Source organism: Capra hircus, chromosome 5 (genome assembly GCF_001704415.2).
Source record: "Capra hircus breed San Clemente chromosome 5, ASM170441v1, whole genome shotgun sequence".
Taxonomy (NCBI): Eukaryota; Metazoa; Chordata; class Mammalia; order Artiodactyla; family Bovidae; genus Capra; species Capra hircus.
Genome location: NC_030812.1, coordinates 92,980,364 through 92,997,421, shown reverse-complemented (window position 1 = coordinate 92,997,421; position 17,058 = coordinate 92,980,364). Strand labels below are relative to the sequence as shown.

General features: G+C 38.8%; 1 protein-coding gene across 1 annotated transcript in view; it reads left to right on the top strand.

Moving 5' to 3' along the window:
- PTPRO (protein tyrosine phosphatase, receptor type O) overlaps positions 1–17,058 on the top strand; it is a 270,106-nt gene that overhangs the window by 216,756 nt on the left and 36,292 nt on the right. The window contains exons 16-19 of the mRNA XM_018048437.1: positions 1,901–1,969; positions 4,506–4,589; positions 11,929–11,964; positions 15,394–15,475. Of these exons, the coding sequence (XP_017903926.1) occupies positions 1,901–1,969; positions 4,506–4,589; positions 11,929–11,964; positions 15,394–15,475 (271 nt within the window). The remainder of the gene's footprint in view (positions 1–1,900; positions 1,970–4,505; positions 4,590–11,928; positions 11,965–15,393; positions 15,476–17,058) is intronic.

Sequence of the window (17,058 nt, the reverse complement as noted above, 5' to 3'; positions counted from 1 at the left end):
ACACATCAATAAGAAACAAATAAACAACTCAATAAGGGGAAAAAAAAGATGATAACAGTCCTGCATTAGAGATTAGTTAGGAACAATATTGCAGCAACCACGTAGTGTCATAGGAAGCATGCAATAAATGTTAGCTGTTAATAGTAATAGTGAGGGGGGTTGGTAACAGAAGTAGAAATGGGAGTAGGGGTATTTATGAGGGTATTGTTGCAGGAGGGTCCTTTGTGATGGACTTAGGAGGAATGATTCTACTTCAGCCAGCTTGTCATCAGAGCAGAGATTCTTAATATTTTTTGTGCATGGTTCTCTCTGGCAGCCTGATGAAGCCTGTAGATCTCTTCCAAGAATAGTGCTTTCCTACCAAATGCATAAAATAAGACGCATAGGATTAAAAAGGAAAATAATTATATGAAAATGTGGTAATCAAAGTGTTCAGAAAAGAGATGAGTTGTATGCTTCTTTATTAACACAGTTGATAACAATATTTAGTAGGAAATCTAAGTACTCTCAAATTTCATCAGAGTGATGACGATGAACAATATTTTAAAACCTGCAGCAGGTCTATTGTAGAAAAAGTCTTCAGTTTCTATTAGCAAATCTCACAAGTGCTGATGGTGTCACTGGGGCTTGTTGTATACTTTAATACTTGAAGCAATTCTAAATTTCAGTTATAAATTGTGAAAATAAAGATGTGGTTTTTTTCCCACATATGTTCATAGAGCTATAAATTCCACCCTTGGATCCTAGGTTAAGAACCCTTGAGTTAGAGAATAAAAGAAATCCCATATGTAGGAAATTGATATAGGAAAATTAATTGATGATATCCAATTTATAATATATACCACATGAAATAATAATATGTTAGTGTGCTTTTCAAGGAAGAAAGCTGTTCTTAGAACACTAATGAGGACAGACAGATAACTGAAGTAATGACGTGGTGCCAGTAACGTCAGAATCTCTGCTCCAATTCTGAATAAGCCCATCAATTTTATAGAGAGAAAAAAATGAAATGTATGCGCCCCAGTGAGCTATGTTATTTCCACATGTTGTTAACCAAAAGGCAGAGAAAGCATGAGAATTATGTTTACCTTTTCCCTCCACTTCTGGAAAAAAAAAAAAAAAACTTTAACAATATTTTCTACTGATGCATAAGCCAATCCATTTCAGTGTATCACTCTTTTATCTCAAGTGATGAATAATATGGGCATAACAACATAAGAGGAAAGTTTTGGAGGGAGAAAGCAATTCAGTTTGATCCACCATCTATTAAAGAGGAAATCAAAATGCTGTAAAAACAAGGAATAGTTGCTGAAAATGGAAAACCTTTAGTCTATGTAAGAGCATTTCTATACCTTACTAGTGAAGGTTTTGTAAAAAAATAATAATAATAATGAAAGTATTCTACCCACTATAGTTCATTCAACAGTTAATGTTACAATCATGAGTGCACTTTGGTAAGGACTGTGAACCAAATCTTTTCAGCTTCAAATAACTTGATTTGGGTGTGTGCACCCCTGTGAAAAATTTTGTCTTTCTACTTTGCATCATATCCATATGTGGAATGCAAGCAACTTATATTGACTTTTTAAATTGTTAATGCTCTGATGATTAGTTATTAAAGACTCTTTTTTGTTGTTGTTCAGGAACCCAGTTGCGTCTCACTCTGTGCCCCTGTGGACTCTAGCACACCAGTCTTCCCTGTCCCTCATCATCTCCCAGAGTTTGCCCAAGTTCATGTTTATTGCATCAGTGATGCTGTCTAGCCATCTCATCCTCTGAGATGACATCAAGGCTTTTTACCTTAAGATAACTTTTCACCTTGACATAAAGACTCTTTTATGTCAAAGTAAAATGTGCTCTGTCAAACGCTGATCTTGATTTTGCGGTTCTTTTCCAACAGGGAGTGTGGAGCAGGAACTTTTGTCAATTTTGCATCCTTGGAGCGGGATGGGAAACTCCCGTACAACTGGTGAGTACTGTTTTGGAACAAGTCTCTAGGTAGCTTGACTATGCCGTGTGTGCTCCAAACTTGATTGTGCTGTATTTGGAAATAGATGGTTTTGCCTGGTTATCCTTTCATAATTTCAGTGAGGGTGAACTTGAAGATGACTTCTTCACAGAGTACATTAGTTTATATAAGTTTAATTTAACTAAGAAGGAGAGAAAATGAGGTGGTCAGCTCTGTACTGATACATTACACAAAGGAATGAAATGAAGCAGTTGTGTGAGTTGCCCGCAGCTGGGCTGATGAAGGGTTAATGCAGGAGGGTCATGGAGGAAGTGTGGCTGAAGATGGAAGAGGATAGTCCAGGGAAGGAGACAAGAGACAGAACAGCATCTCTGTTTAAAACTCAAGCTTCAGTGCCTGAGCCACTACTTCTGTTGAAAAATCAAGAAGTATACAGTTTGGGGCTCTCAACTCTTATTCTTACAGGAAGATAAATACCAAAGATTCCCTGAGAAAGGTAGCCTCGTTATTTCTATATGCTTGAGTATTAAGGACTTGGAGGGAGGAGGTATTCTGAGAACTATGAAAGCATTGTCATGAAGTTAAATCAGTTGACATTATACCTAACACTAATTCATATGAATTAATGACCCTGTGCACAGCAATGAATATCCAACAAAACTGCCAATTAAGTAACCATTTAATATGAAGCCGCTGCTTACATATTCTAGTTTCTTTCATAAGCAACTCCATGCAAAATACCTTTAAAGATATACATTTCATGTTAATCCTCGGTGATTTTTTTTCTATTTTCCTAACTCCCTAAAAATGTTTAATCTGAAAGAAGTAGATATGTGATACTAGAAATTTTACTCTCAGAATTAATGAGGGGGGTGCTTATTTAAACTGTAAATGTTAAATGGGCAACTAGTTGAGACCACTTTAGCTGAAAATCTAGGTGATATCAGATTATTTTTAATAAGACAATATGCTGTGCTATTTTAAAATTTCACCCTGAATGGAATTTTGCTATTCAAATATGATTCATCCAACTGTCAAAAGTAACCCATAAACTCTTGATAGTAAAAAGTTAGAAAACATTTCTAGGTTGGTTCAAATATTATTAGCACTCTCTCCAGGATTAAGAGACTGACTCACTGATATTCATTTCTTGCCTATGCTCAGTCACTCAGTTGTGTCAGACTCTTTGCAACCCCATGAGCTGTAGCCCACCAGGCTTCTCTGTCCATGGAATTTTCCAGGCAAGAGTACTGGAGTGGGTTGCCAGTTCCTACTCTAGGGGATTTCCCCAACCCAGGGCTCGAACCTGCATCTCCTGGTTAGCAGGTAGATTCTTTACCACTAGCACCACCTGGGCAATCCCATTGCTTGCCTATCTCACCCTTAAAAAAAACTCATTCACAGAGCAGTGATGAGGGACCCATCTAGAAACTGATAACATTGTACTTGTGACTCAGATCAATATATGTACTAACTACACAACTGGTCACAATTTACAAACTTTTTGAGAGATCAGTTATGGGAGAACTGAAACAAAAGAGAATTCATTTCAGGACATTCCTATAAAAGTTAAGAGAAATTCTTCTGCAGCTCTGGGCAAAAGACAGTGTTGCCAATGCTAACATTTTCTGGCTAACTGAGAATACATATCTCAGTGGAGATGTGTAATAACTAAAGTAACAAACCGACAAAGTCATTTTCCCTAATTCTCAGAATAATTGTAAATACAACCAAAGGATATTTAAAGATCTACATTAATAAGTGTTTTATTTTACTAGGTTTTAAATATCTGAAATTTGATTCAAATCAGGCATTTTAAAATCAACAGTCTGCATTAGAATTAACGTGAAGCTAAGTAATTTTGCTCCTACTCCATGGAGTATATGTAAGGTTGGAAATTAGGCAGTCAGTGAGCTACATAGTAATATGTTGGATGAATGGTATGTGGATGTCATGCCATGCCCTTGTTTTAAGGATTATTTTGAAGAATGGTGTATTATAATCATTTATATTTTAAATAATATAGAAAGCCATACCTAGCAGTGCATCTTTATAAGAATGTGTTCTGAAAGCTTGTTTACCAGAATCAGTATACTCAAACTAACCATTTGTATTCCTTACACAAGCTGCTGTTAGCTATCAAAAGATGTTATAGATTTCTTAAAATAGCCTTAAGCATTGCAAGGGTAATATCCAAGAATAAGACTGGAGGTAACTAATGAGGCATTTCAGAGCCTCATTTAAATGAATGCAAAATGTAATCACCTAATAGCAGGCTAATTGACACAAACCAAGTTGAAAGAAATATATCTGATTACAATAAGGCCGCATGTGAATAAAACTGATTTGGGCAATATTATAGCATTTAAGCCCTCATGTTTAAATTTCAGAGAATGGAATAATATTTAACCGTAATTAAGGTGCTTGTCATTTTAATTGATCCCAGTCAGTAATTTACTGATCTCTGTTCACAGTTTGTATTACTAACTCTTGCCACTTTTTCATCTTTACATCTGTTATCTATCAACGCTCACAGGCGTAGGAGTATATTTGCTTTCTTAACCCTGCTACCCTCATGTCTTTGGACTGATTATCTTTTGGCATTTTATATTAATCCTTGGTAAGTGACTTTTTTACTATTTACCTAACACAAAATCTTTAAAAGTTAGCTTTCAAGAAGTAAACCAAAGAGAAAACCCTTTTTAATGATTTTATGTGTTTAGCAGCATGTGAAATTATTAATCATGTACTGAAATGGAATAAAGCAGCTAATGGTACTCAGATGCTAACTATAATGTTTTCCCAATTAAACTTTCTTCTTGTGATGTTCTTGGCAAGCTTTTCTTCCATCTATTGTTAAGTTATTCATTTATCGTTGAGCTAGTCCATGGCCTCTCATCTTTAAAAATGATGCGTTCCATTTTTCTCACAATTTCCATTGGTTAGCTCCATATTTCCAAGAAGGAAAAAAAAAAGAAATGCAATCAGACAAAGAAACCCAGAGCACTGTACTCTGTTTGAGGGGGACTTTATGTTTTTATAATGATGCTCACTCAGTGAATATTGAACCACTGACTATGTGTGAGCCTCTTTGTATAATCCTTTAATTGTCCCCACACCTCTGCAAAGACTGTTATCAGCATCATTTTACAGTGGTAGAAATAGAGGCGAAAGGAGATTAGCTATCTTGACATCACATGACTCTATAGAAAATTCAGATTCCAAACCCAAGTGTCTCTGAAATCTATTCTTTCCTCTCTAAAAAGCCTCCTTTAAATTCTTATTTTCTTGACTTTTAAATCATTTTAATAATCAAATCTCAAAGAGTATCTTTTAGTTTTTATAAAGTATAATGATCATGATCTTGAATTTTGAGATTAATGTATCCCGAAGAACTATTTCTTTTTCTGAACCGTAAGTCAGCATAAGGCACCAGTTTCTCAGAGGAAAAAAAAAAGTCATTGTCCTTAAGTATTAGTCTATGGTGTTTAAGTACTAAATTATGTACGAATGGATCCAGAAACCTGGACAAATTGAGAAGGACTCAGATAAAAACAATACAAAACAGTGCATGGACTGGGAAAAGTTCTCATGGTTGGGGAGGGGACAGAATTCAATATTTAAAGCATTCTGGAGAGTTAGCCAATCAGTTAGAATTGATCAAATGTTGGGCTTCTCTGAAGACAGAAAAAATACAGTGGGCAAAGTTACAACTTTGGTTTTCAATGGGAAAAGTATAAAAAACAATGTCCTCACAATGGAGATTGTTAATACCAGAATTTCTATTTTCTTTATTTAAAAAAAAGGACTAGTTGAAAAACTTCTGAAACATGGTAGACGTGCTGTGTAAGTAATAAAGTCAGAGGAATGTGCTGGATGAGAAAGACCACTTCACTATTATTCCTAGTTTATTCTTAATAACAGACTCCTGTATAGGACTTCACCACAGTCAATCAATATTTTAAATATTTGACATCAGATGGTGTTCCTGTATGAGTGGAAAGTGAAAAGGTAGTAAAAGTGTTAATCGCTCAGTTATGTCCAAGTCTTTGAGATCCCATGTACTATAACCTGCCAGGCTCCTCTGTCCATGGAATTCTCTAGGCAAGAATACTGGAGTAGGTAGCCATTCCCTTCTCCAGGGGATTTTTCCAACCCAGGGATCAAACCCAGGTCTCCTGCTTTGCAGGAGGATTCTTTACTGTCTGAGCCACCAGGGAAGCCTAAGAATACTAGAGTGAGTAGCCTATCCCCTCTCTAGGGGATCGTCTCAATCCAGGAATCAAACTGGAGTCACCTGTGTGGCAGGCGAATTATTTACCAGCTGAGCTACCAGGAAAGCCCTCCCACTGATGAACACAGGTTCAAATTTCAGCAACTCCTTCAAGGTCTGTTCATTCAGTAATTTTTAAAAGAATGGTCCTGAGGCTATAAATGGTTGTCTCCAGATGAGACAAGAAAGCAAAAGATGGAGCCCCAGGCTTTCTGCATTTTCCATCAACTGCACACATAAGGCGATGGCACCCCACTCCAGTACTCTCGCCTGGAAAATCCCATGGATGGAGGAGCCTGGTGGGCTGCAGTCCATGGGGTCGCAGAGTCGGACACGACTGAGCGACTTCCCTTTCAATTTTCACTTTCATACATTGGAGAAGGAAATGGCAACCCACTCCAGTAATCTTGCCTGGAGAGTCCCAGGGACAGGGAAGCCTGGTGGGCTGCCGTCTATGGTGTTGCACAGAGTCGGACACGACTGAAGCAACTAGCAGCAGCACACATATCAAGCAAAGAAAATGTACTGAACCCAAACTGTGTTTCCAGCCCTAGACTTGTGCTATGCAAGATATAAAAGAGGTTAAATGTATGGTCCCTGCTCCTTCAATTATAGTTCAGTACTCTCACAAAACCACCCAAATTCCCTACTCTTTGCTACTTTTCTCTTTATCTCATAAATTGTGGATATTTTCCCCTGCTTTCATTTGCTAGGTAGTCTTTTAAAATCCTCCTTCAGATATGTCTGTCTTCGTATTTCACCTCTCTATTAACAACCACCCCAAATAACAGAGCCATCCCCTTCGTTCTTAACACTGCCTGGCTTCATGTCTAACCTGTCAACTTGGATAGATACATTCCTGATGATTGTCTAAAATCCTCCTGATGCTTCTCATGGTTTGTGTGGAAATCCAGAGACTCTTTCTCCCTCATATTGATCTCAGGTGGCCTCAGCTGGCAATGGTTTGGAGCGGGTTGGGTCACAGTGGTGAAAACACCAGATCCTAGCCACCAGACCAGTGGTCAATGACAAGACCCCTGACCCTTCAGCTTTGCAGAAAAGAATTTAACAAAGAGGGAAAGTAATGAAACAAGTAGAGTATTTATTAAGAGGGAAAATGTACAGTACATGTGGATGGACACGCAGGCAGACTCAGGGAGAGAGAGAGTCGCTAAGTCACACCCTCATGGCAGTTTGAATTGCTGTTATTGGGTGTTTCTTCTGGGTTTCCTTCGGCCAACCATTTTGCTTTGCTTGGTTCACAGTCCATATTTGATATATCTCGGGATCCTCCCATGTTGTGGGAGGATCCTCCCATACATCTCTACCTCACAGTCATCTGGACAGGGCATCCCTTGACATTATTCCCCCTTTGACCTCCAAGGAGCCTTTCTCTGCAGGTGTAGTCAGGGAGGTCTCCTGACTCCAGGAACAAGAAATACATGGTCTGAGCAAGGCCTAGCCTCCTCCCTTAATTGTCCTGCTATTCTTTTCTTGCCAACAGAGAATGAATCTCCAACTGGTTTACCCTGCCAGGCCCATCTGTCTCCTGCCTAAATAGGGTTGCTCACATCTTTTCCCAAGTAGTGGCAGAATCACCATGGAGCCTATATGTGCATTGGCTTAATCTTAAAATTGCATTCTGCCAGGATTTCTGACTGTAGTCATCTCAGATTGTATTTCCTATTCAAAGAAAACCATCTCATTGGGACCAGCTCTCTCCAGATTCAGTGTTGTTACTGTCTTTTCTTTACTATCATAGTCACCTCATGCTCTACGCACGTACTCATCTGCCTGTTCTAAATCCTTAATAGTCAGTATTTTAAGCATGTTGCAATATTACTGCTCAGCTTTACTCCTGTTTGTTGCATGTTCTATTCAAAGAATGACATCACTCTAAAGGCCTATGTAAGATGTGAAGATGATTTGTGTTTGTATCATGAAAAAGTACATACTGCTTAGGAAATTTAGAGCTTTTTGAGTTTATTGTTTTCAGGTTTACTTTGTGCTTGTTTTTAGCCATCATAGACCCCATGTCTCTGCCATTGCCTGATATTCCTCTTGGAATGAATTCCATTCTGGTGGGCTTTCCAAGACAGTCATAATCATGAAGAACTTATAAAGAATGCATCTTTTTTAAAAAATGTATTTATTTTTAATTGGAAGATAATTGCTTTACAATATTGTGTGGGTCTCTGCCATACATCAACATGAATCAGCCACAGGTATACCTATGTCCCCTCCCTCTTGAACCTCCCTTCCACCTCCTAGTGCATCTTAACTTCTTGAAGTCATTAGGGTTTTGAACCATATCTCATGCAAGTGAAAGAGAAAAAGCAAAAGAAGTACATAATCCTATATGTGTATATACTATATGTCAGATGGGTGTTATTAATCAGTTATTCAGAAAATCTTTTGCAATGACAAGATGATGACCTCAACATCACCCAAAATGCTCACTGTGGCATGCACACACTCATGAGCTCTGTCCATAAAGTGATGAAGGGAAAACTGCTAGCAAAGCCTGAACTTACATGTTTAAAAGCCAATTTTCCCTTGATTTGAGTCATAGGATCAGTACAGCCATTGAAAATGTGGGAACATTCTCTCAGTCTTGCTGTGAAGTCCCACAATTCAGTCCTGGCATGTCCCATAGCTTTACCTAACAAGAACCCTTGGGAATCTTCAGCAATTTAGTAAAATCTAATCAGAACAATGGAAGTCATACACAAACTATAAAGACGTATACTTAAGACAAGAGCACACAAAACATGTGGTAGAATTTCACATTGCATTTTAGGTTCATTCAATCAGTGAATGCGACAGAAAGAAAAAAGTAGTGCCTCTCTTCCTTGAATCAGGTTTCAAGACAGCTGTGGAACAGTAGCGGCTTAATATTTCAGCACTATATTTATTCAGTGTTACCCTACCACAGACATTTTTTTCCTCCTGGTTTCCCTTAAAGTCTGTTTGGAACAGAAAGGTTTTGTGTTTTTCTTTTTTTAATTCCACTCTGAATTACAAACTATTTTGGCAACCTCCAGAGTTACCAGAATTGTTTCTTATTATGCTAAAATTCTGCTTTCATCAGGCGCTAAAGTAATGGGCTCCTCCTACAGGAAGTAAATGTATGATTCCTAAGGTTAAGTAAGTTATCATTACAGTTCAGTTCAGTTCAGTTGTTCAGTCGTGTCTGACTCTGTGACCCCGTGGACTGCAGCACACCAGGCCTCCCTGTCCATCACCAACTCCCGGAGTTCACCCAGACTCATGTCCATTGAGTCAGTGATGCCATTCAACCATCTCATCCTCTGTCGTCCCCTTGTCCTCCTGCCTTCAATCTTTCCCAGCATCAAGGTCTTTTCCAATGAGTCAGTTCTTCGCATCAAGTGGCCAAAGTATTGGAGCTTCAGCTTCAGCATCAGTCCTTCCAATGAATATTCAGGACTGATCTCCTTTAGAATGGACTGGTTTGATCTCCTTGCTGTCCAAGAGACTCTCAAGAGTCTTCTCCAACACCACAGTTCAAAAGCATCAATTCTTCAGCACTCAGCTTTCTTTATAGTCCAGCTCTCACATCCATACATGACTACTGGAAAAACCACAGCCTCGACTAGACGGGCCTTTGTTGGCAAAGTAATATCTCTGAGATCATGCATGAGACAGGGTAAACTCAGAGGGATGGAATGGGGAGAGTGGTGGGAGGGGAGTTCAGGATGGGGAACACATGTAAACCCATGGCTGATTCATGTCAGTGTATGGCAAAACCCACTCAATATTGTAAAGTAATTAGCCTCCAATTAAAATCAATAATTTTTTTAAAAAAGAAATTCACACAGCTTAAGAAAAAGATAATATCTCTGCTTTTTAATGTGCTGTCTAGGTTGGCCATAACTTTTCTTCATTACTAGAGCAGAGTGAAAGAATTATTCAGTAGCACAGGAAGCTCAGCATGATGCTCTGTAATGACCTAGAGGGGTGGGGGAGGGGTAAGAGGAAGGCGATAGATGTACACACATCGTTGATACGCTTCATTGTATGGCAGAAACGAACTCAACATTGGAAAGCAATGACTCCACTTTAAGAAAATTATTCAAGAAATGATTTCTTTAGGTTCCCAAACACCTATGCGGCACAGCTCTGTCCAATATGTTTTTTTTTGTTTTGGGGGGGTTTCCTGTGGGAGGAGATGATGATGAGGCAAAGTAAAAACCTGAATGTTTATTCCTTCTAATTCCCAAATATGGAAGATAAAAAGAAGCCGAGGGAGAAAAGAAATGACCAGAATTATTGAATGGATCCTCTTCACTAGGAATTGGGAAGAAATAAAAACTCTCTGAAACTAGAAAAGGAAAAACAGAAACACCGCTCTCGATTATGAATCCGTCCTTCCTTCTGTTACTTCCTCTTCACCCGCAAGTGCCATCTCCCCAGTGGGATCTTCCATGAGACCAAGCCTAATATCCAATTCTTCATTGCATCATTAAGTAAAGTTGTGAGGATGATATAATGAAGATGTTTTCTTTCAATTCGATTAAATAAGCATTTATTGGCCACCCACTAGTGTTCCATGAACTGTACTCAGCTCTGAGGGCACAGGACAGTCTAGCAAGGAGGGCATGTGCAACTCATGGTCAGACCACATGAGAAATACTCCATGAATCAAGTGCTATGACATTCCAGAGGAAGTAGTATTTCATTTGCTAATGAATTTCCAGAAATGAGGGTACCCAAATATTCATAGTTTTAAATATCAATAAATATTTTGTCACATAAGGGTACTCAGATCACAGGCTATTTACTACCTGTTGTTTGTGCTTTGAAGGTCTGGGTGCTCCCATCAGTATTTCAAGGCCTATGAAAACTACTTATAAAAGTTGTAACACTCAATCATGTATCAATACCATTTATTTAAGACAATCTAAATAGAATAGTTAAGGCTTTCAGCAGATACTATCCTAGCTTTAGGTAATTTAGGTCAGTTATCTTACATGTTGGTAGAAAATAATTACCCTTTAAAATACTCTTAAAATGTAATTAGCTGGAGCATAATTAGTAGTATATGTGTTTGAGTTTGCAGACTAGTAATGAATCAGAAACAAGCAAGTAATAGGTACAATTCTTCAGATAGCTTACAACTTTGTTCAAAACTGAGTAAGAACAATGCTATAGTAGAATTTATGACACATGGCATCACTGATAGCAAAAATTCACATTCCTGTTGAAAATGTCTGAAAAATGTTATTTTTAGTCTTTAAGTAAAAAACCGGTATGTCCATTCTCTGTCCATCAGCTGTCACCTTTATTTCCCAACTTTTTCCCTTCTTGCTTGTAGAACCTGGAGTGTTCACCCAGTAGATATTTCTACATATTTACAAAACACTTCAGCAACTTAATACCTAGGAGCAAGAAATTATATTTCTAGAACTCAGCTTTTTTGCAAATCTGAAATATAAAGTATAGGTTGCTTCTGAAATCTAATGGAATTTTTTTAATGAATCTGAAATTTTTATCATTATCTTTTCATTTAAGGGAAAGTAATCAAACAAATTTGGCATTTTTAATAAAAATTTAATATAATAGAGGTGCCTGATATACAATAATTATTTAAAGCTCCCTAAGCTTAATTATATGTTAATCAATTCTTTAGCCCAGATAAATTTGCTTTTCTTTTTTTAATTCTCAGGAGTAAAAATGGCTTAAAGAAGAGGAAACTGACTAAGTAAGTTTTTCTTATTATTTCATTTAAAAATATTCTTCATAATGATCTTCACTTTCCAAATTGAAAAGATTGTGTGTCTTTAACAGAAGGAAGCTTAAGAAAGAGGCAAATGCATATTACGTGTTGGTGTGTTTATACGTATGGATGTCAGTGACCACCAAGAAAGTGTACCAACAGAAAACATTTCAAGAATAAGAAAAATTCTCACTGCATGAAATCTGAGGAAGAATGGGTTGTTAGGAATTATAAAAGTCTTACAGAAGGATGTCTACTCTTCTACATCTATAAAAAATATATAATGTTTAGCCACATCAAAGTAGTACAAAAACCTTTGCCATTTTGTAGCTTCAAATGTCATGCTTATTGCAGGGGAAAGGCTTTTACTCTATTTGATGTTATAACAAATACTTGATAAATGCTGTCTCAGGAAATCTTTATAATAAATTGAAAAGGATAATTGCTTTAGCTTGCCTGTGGTTTCACTTATCTACTGAATGGTTAAATCATAAGAATTATACTTCTGAGGGATGAAAATGAACTATCAGTTGATTTCAAAAGCCTAATTAGAGTATCACCTCTAGGCCTTTAGTTAAAAACTCTATACATGAAGAGTCAATAATTTCTATAAATAGATACTTGCCTGGGACAGAGTATTGGTGAATTCATTAAGGAGCCAACTAAGCCAATTTCCATCAGTTCTATGGTATCTGTGCTAATGGAGTACATAACACAAAAGAAAAGTTAATCCAAAATATTTCTATTAAGCTTTGAGTGACATATAATGTTTTGGCACATGTAGATGACAGAATATTTTTTCCTGAATCTATTTCAAATTAATACTCATTCCATTGGCGTCTATCAAGTGAGGCAGGAGAGGCAAGATCAGCCAAAGCAGAGGAGAGGAACTGTCAGCTTGGAAGGAATGATTTGACAGAAACACTTTGTTGCCCAAAATTTTTAGATGGGTTGTTAAGTGAGGTCCAGAGGCATAGATAAGCGCAGTTAGAGGTTGGAGTCTCAGGACTGAGAGGGGACCTAAGATGGAGGCAGAGAGGAGAAGCAGGGGGTGGACTCAAGTTTGGAGTGGTGTATAGATGTGGCGGAACCTGCCCGTAAGCCAAAACCCCATGTCAAGCTAACTTCCTCCTTCCCTCTTCTCATTTGCCCTCTAGCCCTCTCTCCTTTACAGGTCATTTTTGAGGGACTCCCTCCATCTTTCCATTTGCTTTCTCTTTATCTTTTCTCTTTCAGTCTAAATGCCCCACCATCACCACCTTCCCTCTCTCCACTTACCTTCGTTCCTCTCCTTTCTCACCTCCTCTTTCCCTCCTTGGTCTAAATCCTCCCCACCCTGATTGATTTCTGCTCCTTACCAGCTTTCTCTCTCTTCTCCTCCTCTCCCTGATGCCCGTCCTTCTTCCTGGTCCTTCCTCTGACTTTCTTTTTCCTCCCCTTCTTGCTTTTGTTTTTTCTAATCCCATTTTCCTCCTAGTGGGATGAGAATTAGAATCATTAAGCCCAATTTTAAGGTCATCATATTGCTCAGAGAGAGCGGGGAGGGGACCCTCTCCCCCGCCCCCAAGTTAGCTTTCTTTTAGAAGGATGGCAAGTTTGAATGAGAAAGCTTTTAACCAGGAATCCTTCTCCTTGGTTATCCTTAGCATTCTCTGGCTTACTTCCCTGGTGGCTCAAATGGTAAAGCATCTGCCTACAATGTGGGAGATCTGGGTTCAGTCCCTGGGTCAGGAAGATCTCCTGGAGAAGGAAACGGCAACCCACTCCAGTACTCTTGTTTGGAAAATCCGATGGACGGAGGAGCCTGGTAGGCTACAGTCCATGGGGTCACAGAGAGTCAGACATGACTGAATGACTTCACTTTCACTTTCTCTGGCTTAGTAGCCCTAAGATCTTGAATTCCTCACTTAACTGTCTCAGCCTTGGCTCTCTCTGGAGCTCCTTCTGAGAAGTGAAGTGAAAGTGTGTGTTAGTCATTCAGTCGTGTCCTACTCTTTGTGACCCCATGAACTATAGCCCACCAAGCTCCTCTGTCCATGGGATTTTCCGGGCAAGAATAATGGAGTGGGTAGCCATTCCCTCCCCCAGGGGATTTTCCCAACTGAGGGATCAAACCCACATCTCCTGCACTACAGACAGATTCTTTAGCATCTGAGCCACCAGGAAAGCCCAAGCATGAGGCTAATGTTGTCCATGTCTAACCTCAACCATCAACCAAGTAAGATAACACGTAAGCATATTTACAGTTTATAGTATGTTTTAAGGGCTTCCCTGGTGTGATTTCACACACACACACACACACACACACACACACACACACACACACACGCTTAAGGGTACCAGTCAGTGTTATTATTATTAAATAAAACCATTACAATTTGTGTTATCTGGGAGGCATAATACCCTTAAAATCTACTAAAATCTTAACATAAATTAATCAGAGGAGCTAATCAACAACTTTGAACAAATATCTATTATATGCTATGTATTTGCTAATAAGAAATAAGACCACAGGTGGATGACATAAGCTGAGTAAGTTGCAGCAAGACTAAGAGAAAGGCTAAGTCTGTGGACCCTGGTAAGGTGGAAAGGCTTGGGTTAGGTGACAGAGTGCTGTGTCTTGCAGAAACTCCGAGAACAGATTGGGACAGATAAGCTCTAGAAGAGATAAGCAGCTAGAGAAAACTACAGGAAATACAACTAAATTCTTATTCCACAAAACAAAAACAGAGCGAGAACTTCTGTGGCATATGCAGAAATGTAAAGTCGGATGTGTTACTTTATTTTACTTACAAACTGTTTTGAGACTTCTGGAGATGTGCAAGGCTCTGAACACAGCCCTCCCTGAGCGAGGCACTGGGAACTCCCTGGAGATGTGCTTCCAGCCTTTCTCTGGGGAGACACAATTCCCTGCCTTTGTCAAACTGTTTAAATTTACAAGTGTCTATGATTTACAAGTGTCAACCTTGAGATGTAAGTGCCCCATGATATTTCATAGATGAGCGTGTTAAATCTCAGGGGAGTTAAGTAAATAAAGTAAAACTATAGTTCAAACAGGTCTTCAGGCTAATCCTTTGTTTTTTCCTATAAACTGGAGTTTTCTAGAAACAATACATATACCTGTGTGTGTATGAATATGTGTGTGTGAAATATGTTGCTGCTAAAGTAAAAGTCAGTGGAAAATCTAGAGATTTTTCCTATCTCAAGGAAGTTAAGTATATAGGGCTCTCTTTTTTAATTATAATATATTAGGGTTGGTAATTTTAACCCTAAAAAATGAGTGCTAACCTGTGAGAAATAAAACAGCTATTTTCTACAAGGAAATTCTTCTTGTTAAAGAAGTAAGGCATTAAACATTGTATGATACCTATCAGCAGGACTTTTAAAATGTACTTTTCTTTGTGTTTGACAAAGCCCGGTTCAACTGGATGATTTTGATGCCTACATCAAGGACATGGCCAAAGACTCTGACTATAAATTTTCTCTTCAGTTTGAGGTGAGTAGATAAAGTATTTCCTGCCCTCTGGGGGCATTGGAACTGGCAGACTTGTACCTGCATCAATCCTCTGCTCACTGGGCAATGCTGAGTGTGATTCATAAAGGGCAGAATGATCACTGGGCTCAGGGTTGTCTAGGGTGCTGGTTCAGAGCGAAGAGTGTCATCCCTTGGTAGGTCAGTATTTGGGTGGCACAAACGAAGGAAAAGAGAGAATAGATGTAGGCACTGGGGTGAACAAACATGGTAACAGGAGATGTTTTCCATGGTAACACTGAAAACCAGGGGATGGAAAGTGAGGGGGAAGCAAACTGAGGATTGAGAGTCAGAGCAATTTCTCTTTCAGGGAATTTTTACTGTGTTTCTCATGTCATTTAGGCCACGGTAAGTGTGGATGGTGGATGAATTGGACTGGAGCCCCTTGTCTCCTGAGCATAAAAGAGCCTGGTGTTTCTTATAACCTTGGGAGTTTTGGCAGTCTATTGGACGTGCAAGGTTTTGTTTGCTTTTCTTGGAGAAACTGGAGAGAGATACACATGCTTTGTGTAGAAGAAGAACAAAATTAGCGACATCTACTTTTTCTGAAGCACACTTTTTTCTTTGAATCCAAGAATGTGTGTCAGAGTAGATGGAAATGAGTCTAGGATCACTGTAGTGTGAGGGGTACAGCTGGTCCCCAGGTTTTCTTCTCACATATTTCACAGCTCAGAACACAGTCTGCAGCCTTCTACAGCAAGGCTCAGGTGACTCGTGATTCACAGGGACCAAAAAGACAGGAAAGATAAAGTGATTTCTACATTGTGTCATTTTTCTTTAAAGCCTTTTAGGCTTTTTTTCCTGTGAGACACTAGGCTGGTGAATAAAGCTGCCTTCTCCTCATTATCCATATTCATTTCTTCTTTCCCCGCATCAGTCAAGAATAGCTTTGTTCTGCAAGAAGCAGCAGGAGTCCTGGTGTGGATATTCATCCCAACAGGTGATTTAAGGATGAGAAGTGTCTCATACATTATCAAATACAAAGCCCCCAACTATCACCTGTGTCTTGAGAAATGTCACATAAAGCCTAACTGAGTTATCCATTGTATGCAGGTGGCATATGAAATTATAAATGCTACACCAGGTGCTCAAAGAACAGAAACCCAATTTGAAATGGAGATCTATGGGAGGATTGGGGGCTTCCGTGGTGACTTAGTGGTAAAGAATCCACTTGCCAATGGAGGAGACTCAGGTTCAATTCCTGAGTTAGGAAGATCCCCTGGAGAAGGAAATGGCAATCCGCTTCCAATATTCTTGCCTGGGAAATCCCATGGACAGAGGAGCCTGGCATGGGGCCACAAAAGAGTCAGACATGGGGCATGGGGCATGGGGCCGCAAAAGAGTCAGACATGACTTAGCAGCTAAACAACAACAAAATGGGAAGATGGTATTTCAGAAAAGCATACCAATGAAAGAAGGAGGCTTTTTATAAGAAAACATAGGGCTAAACTCAGAAGAAAATAAATATCTAAATAATTCTCATCATGGTGATGAAATTGATTGGGTTAGCCAAAAAGTTCGTTTGGATTTTTCCATGTCAGCTTACG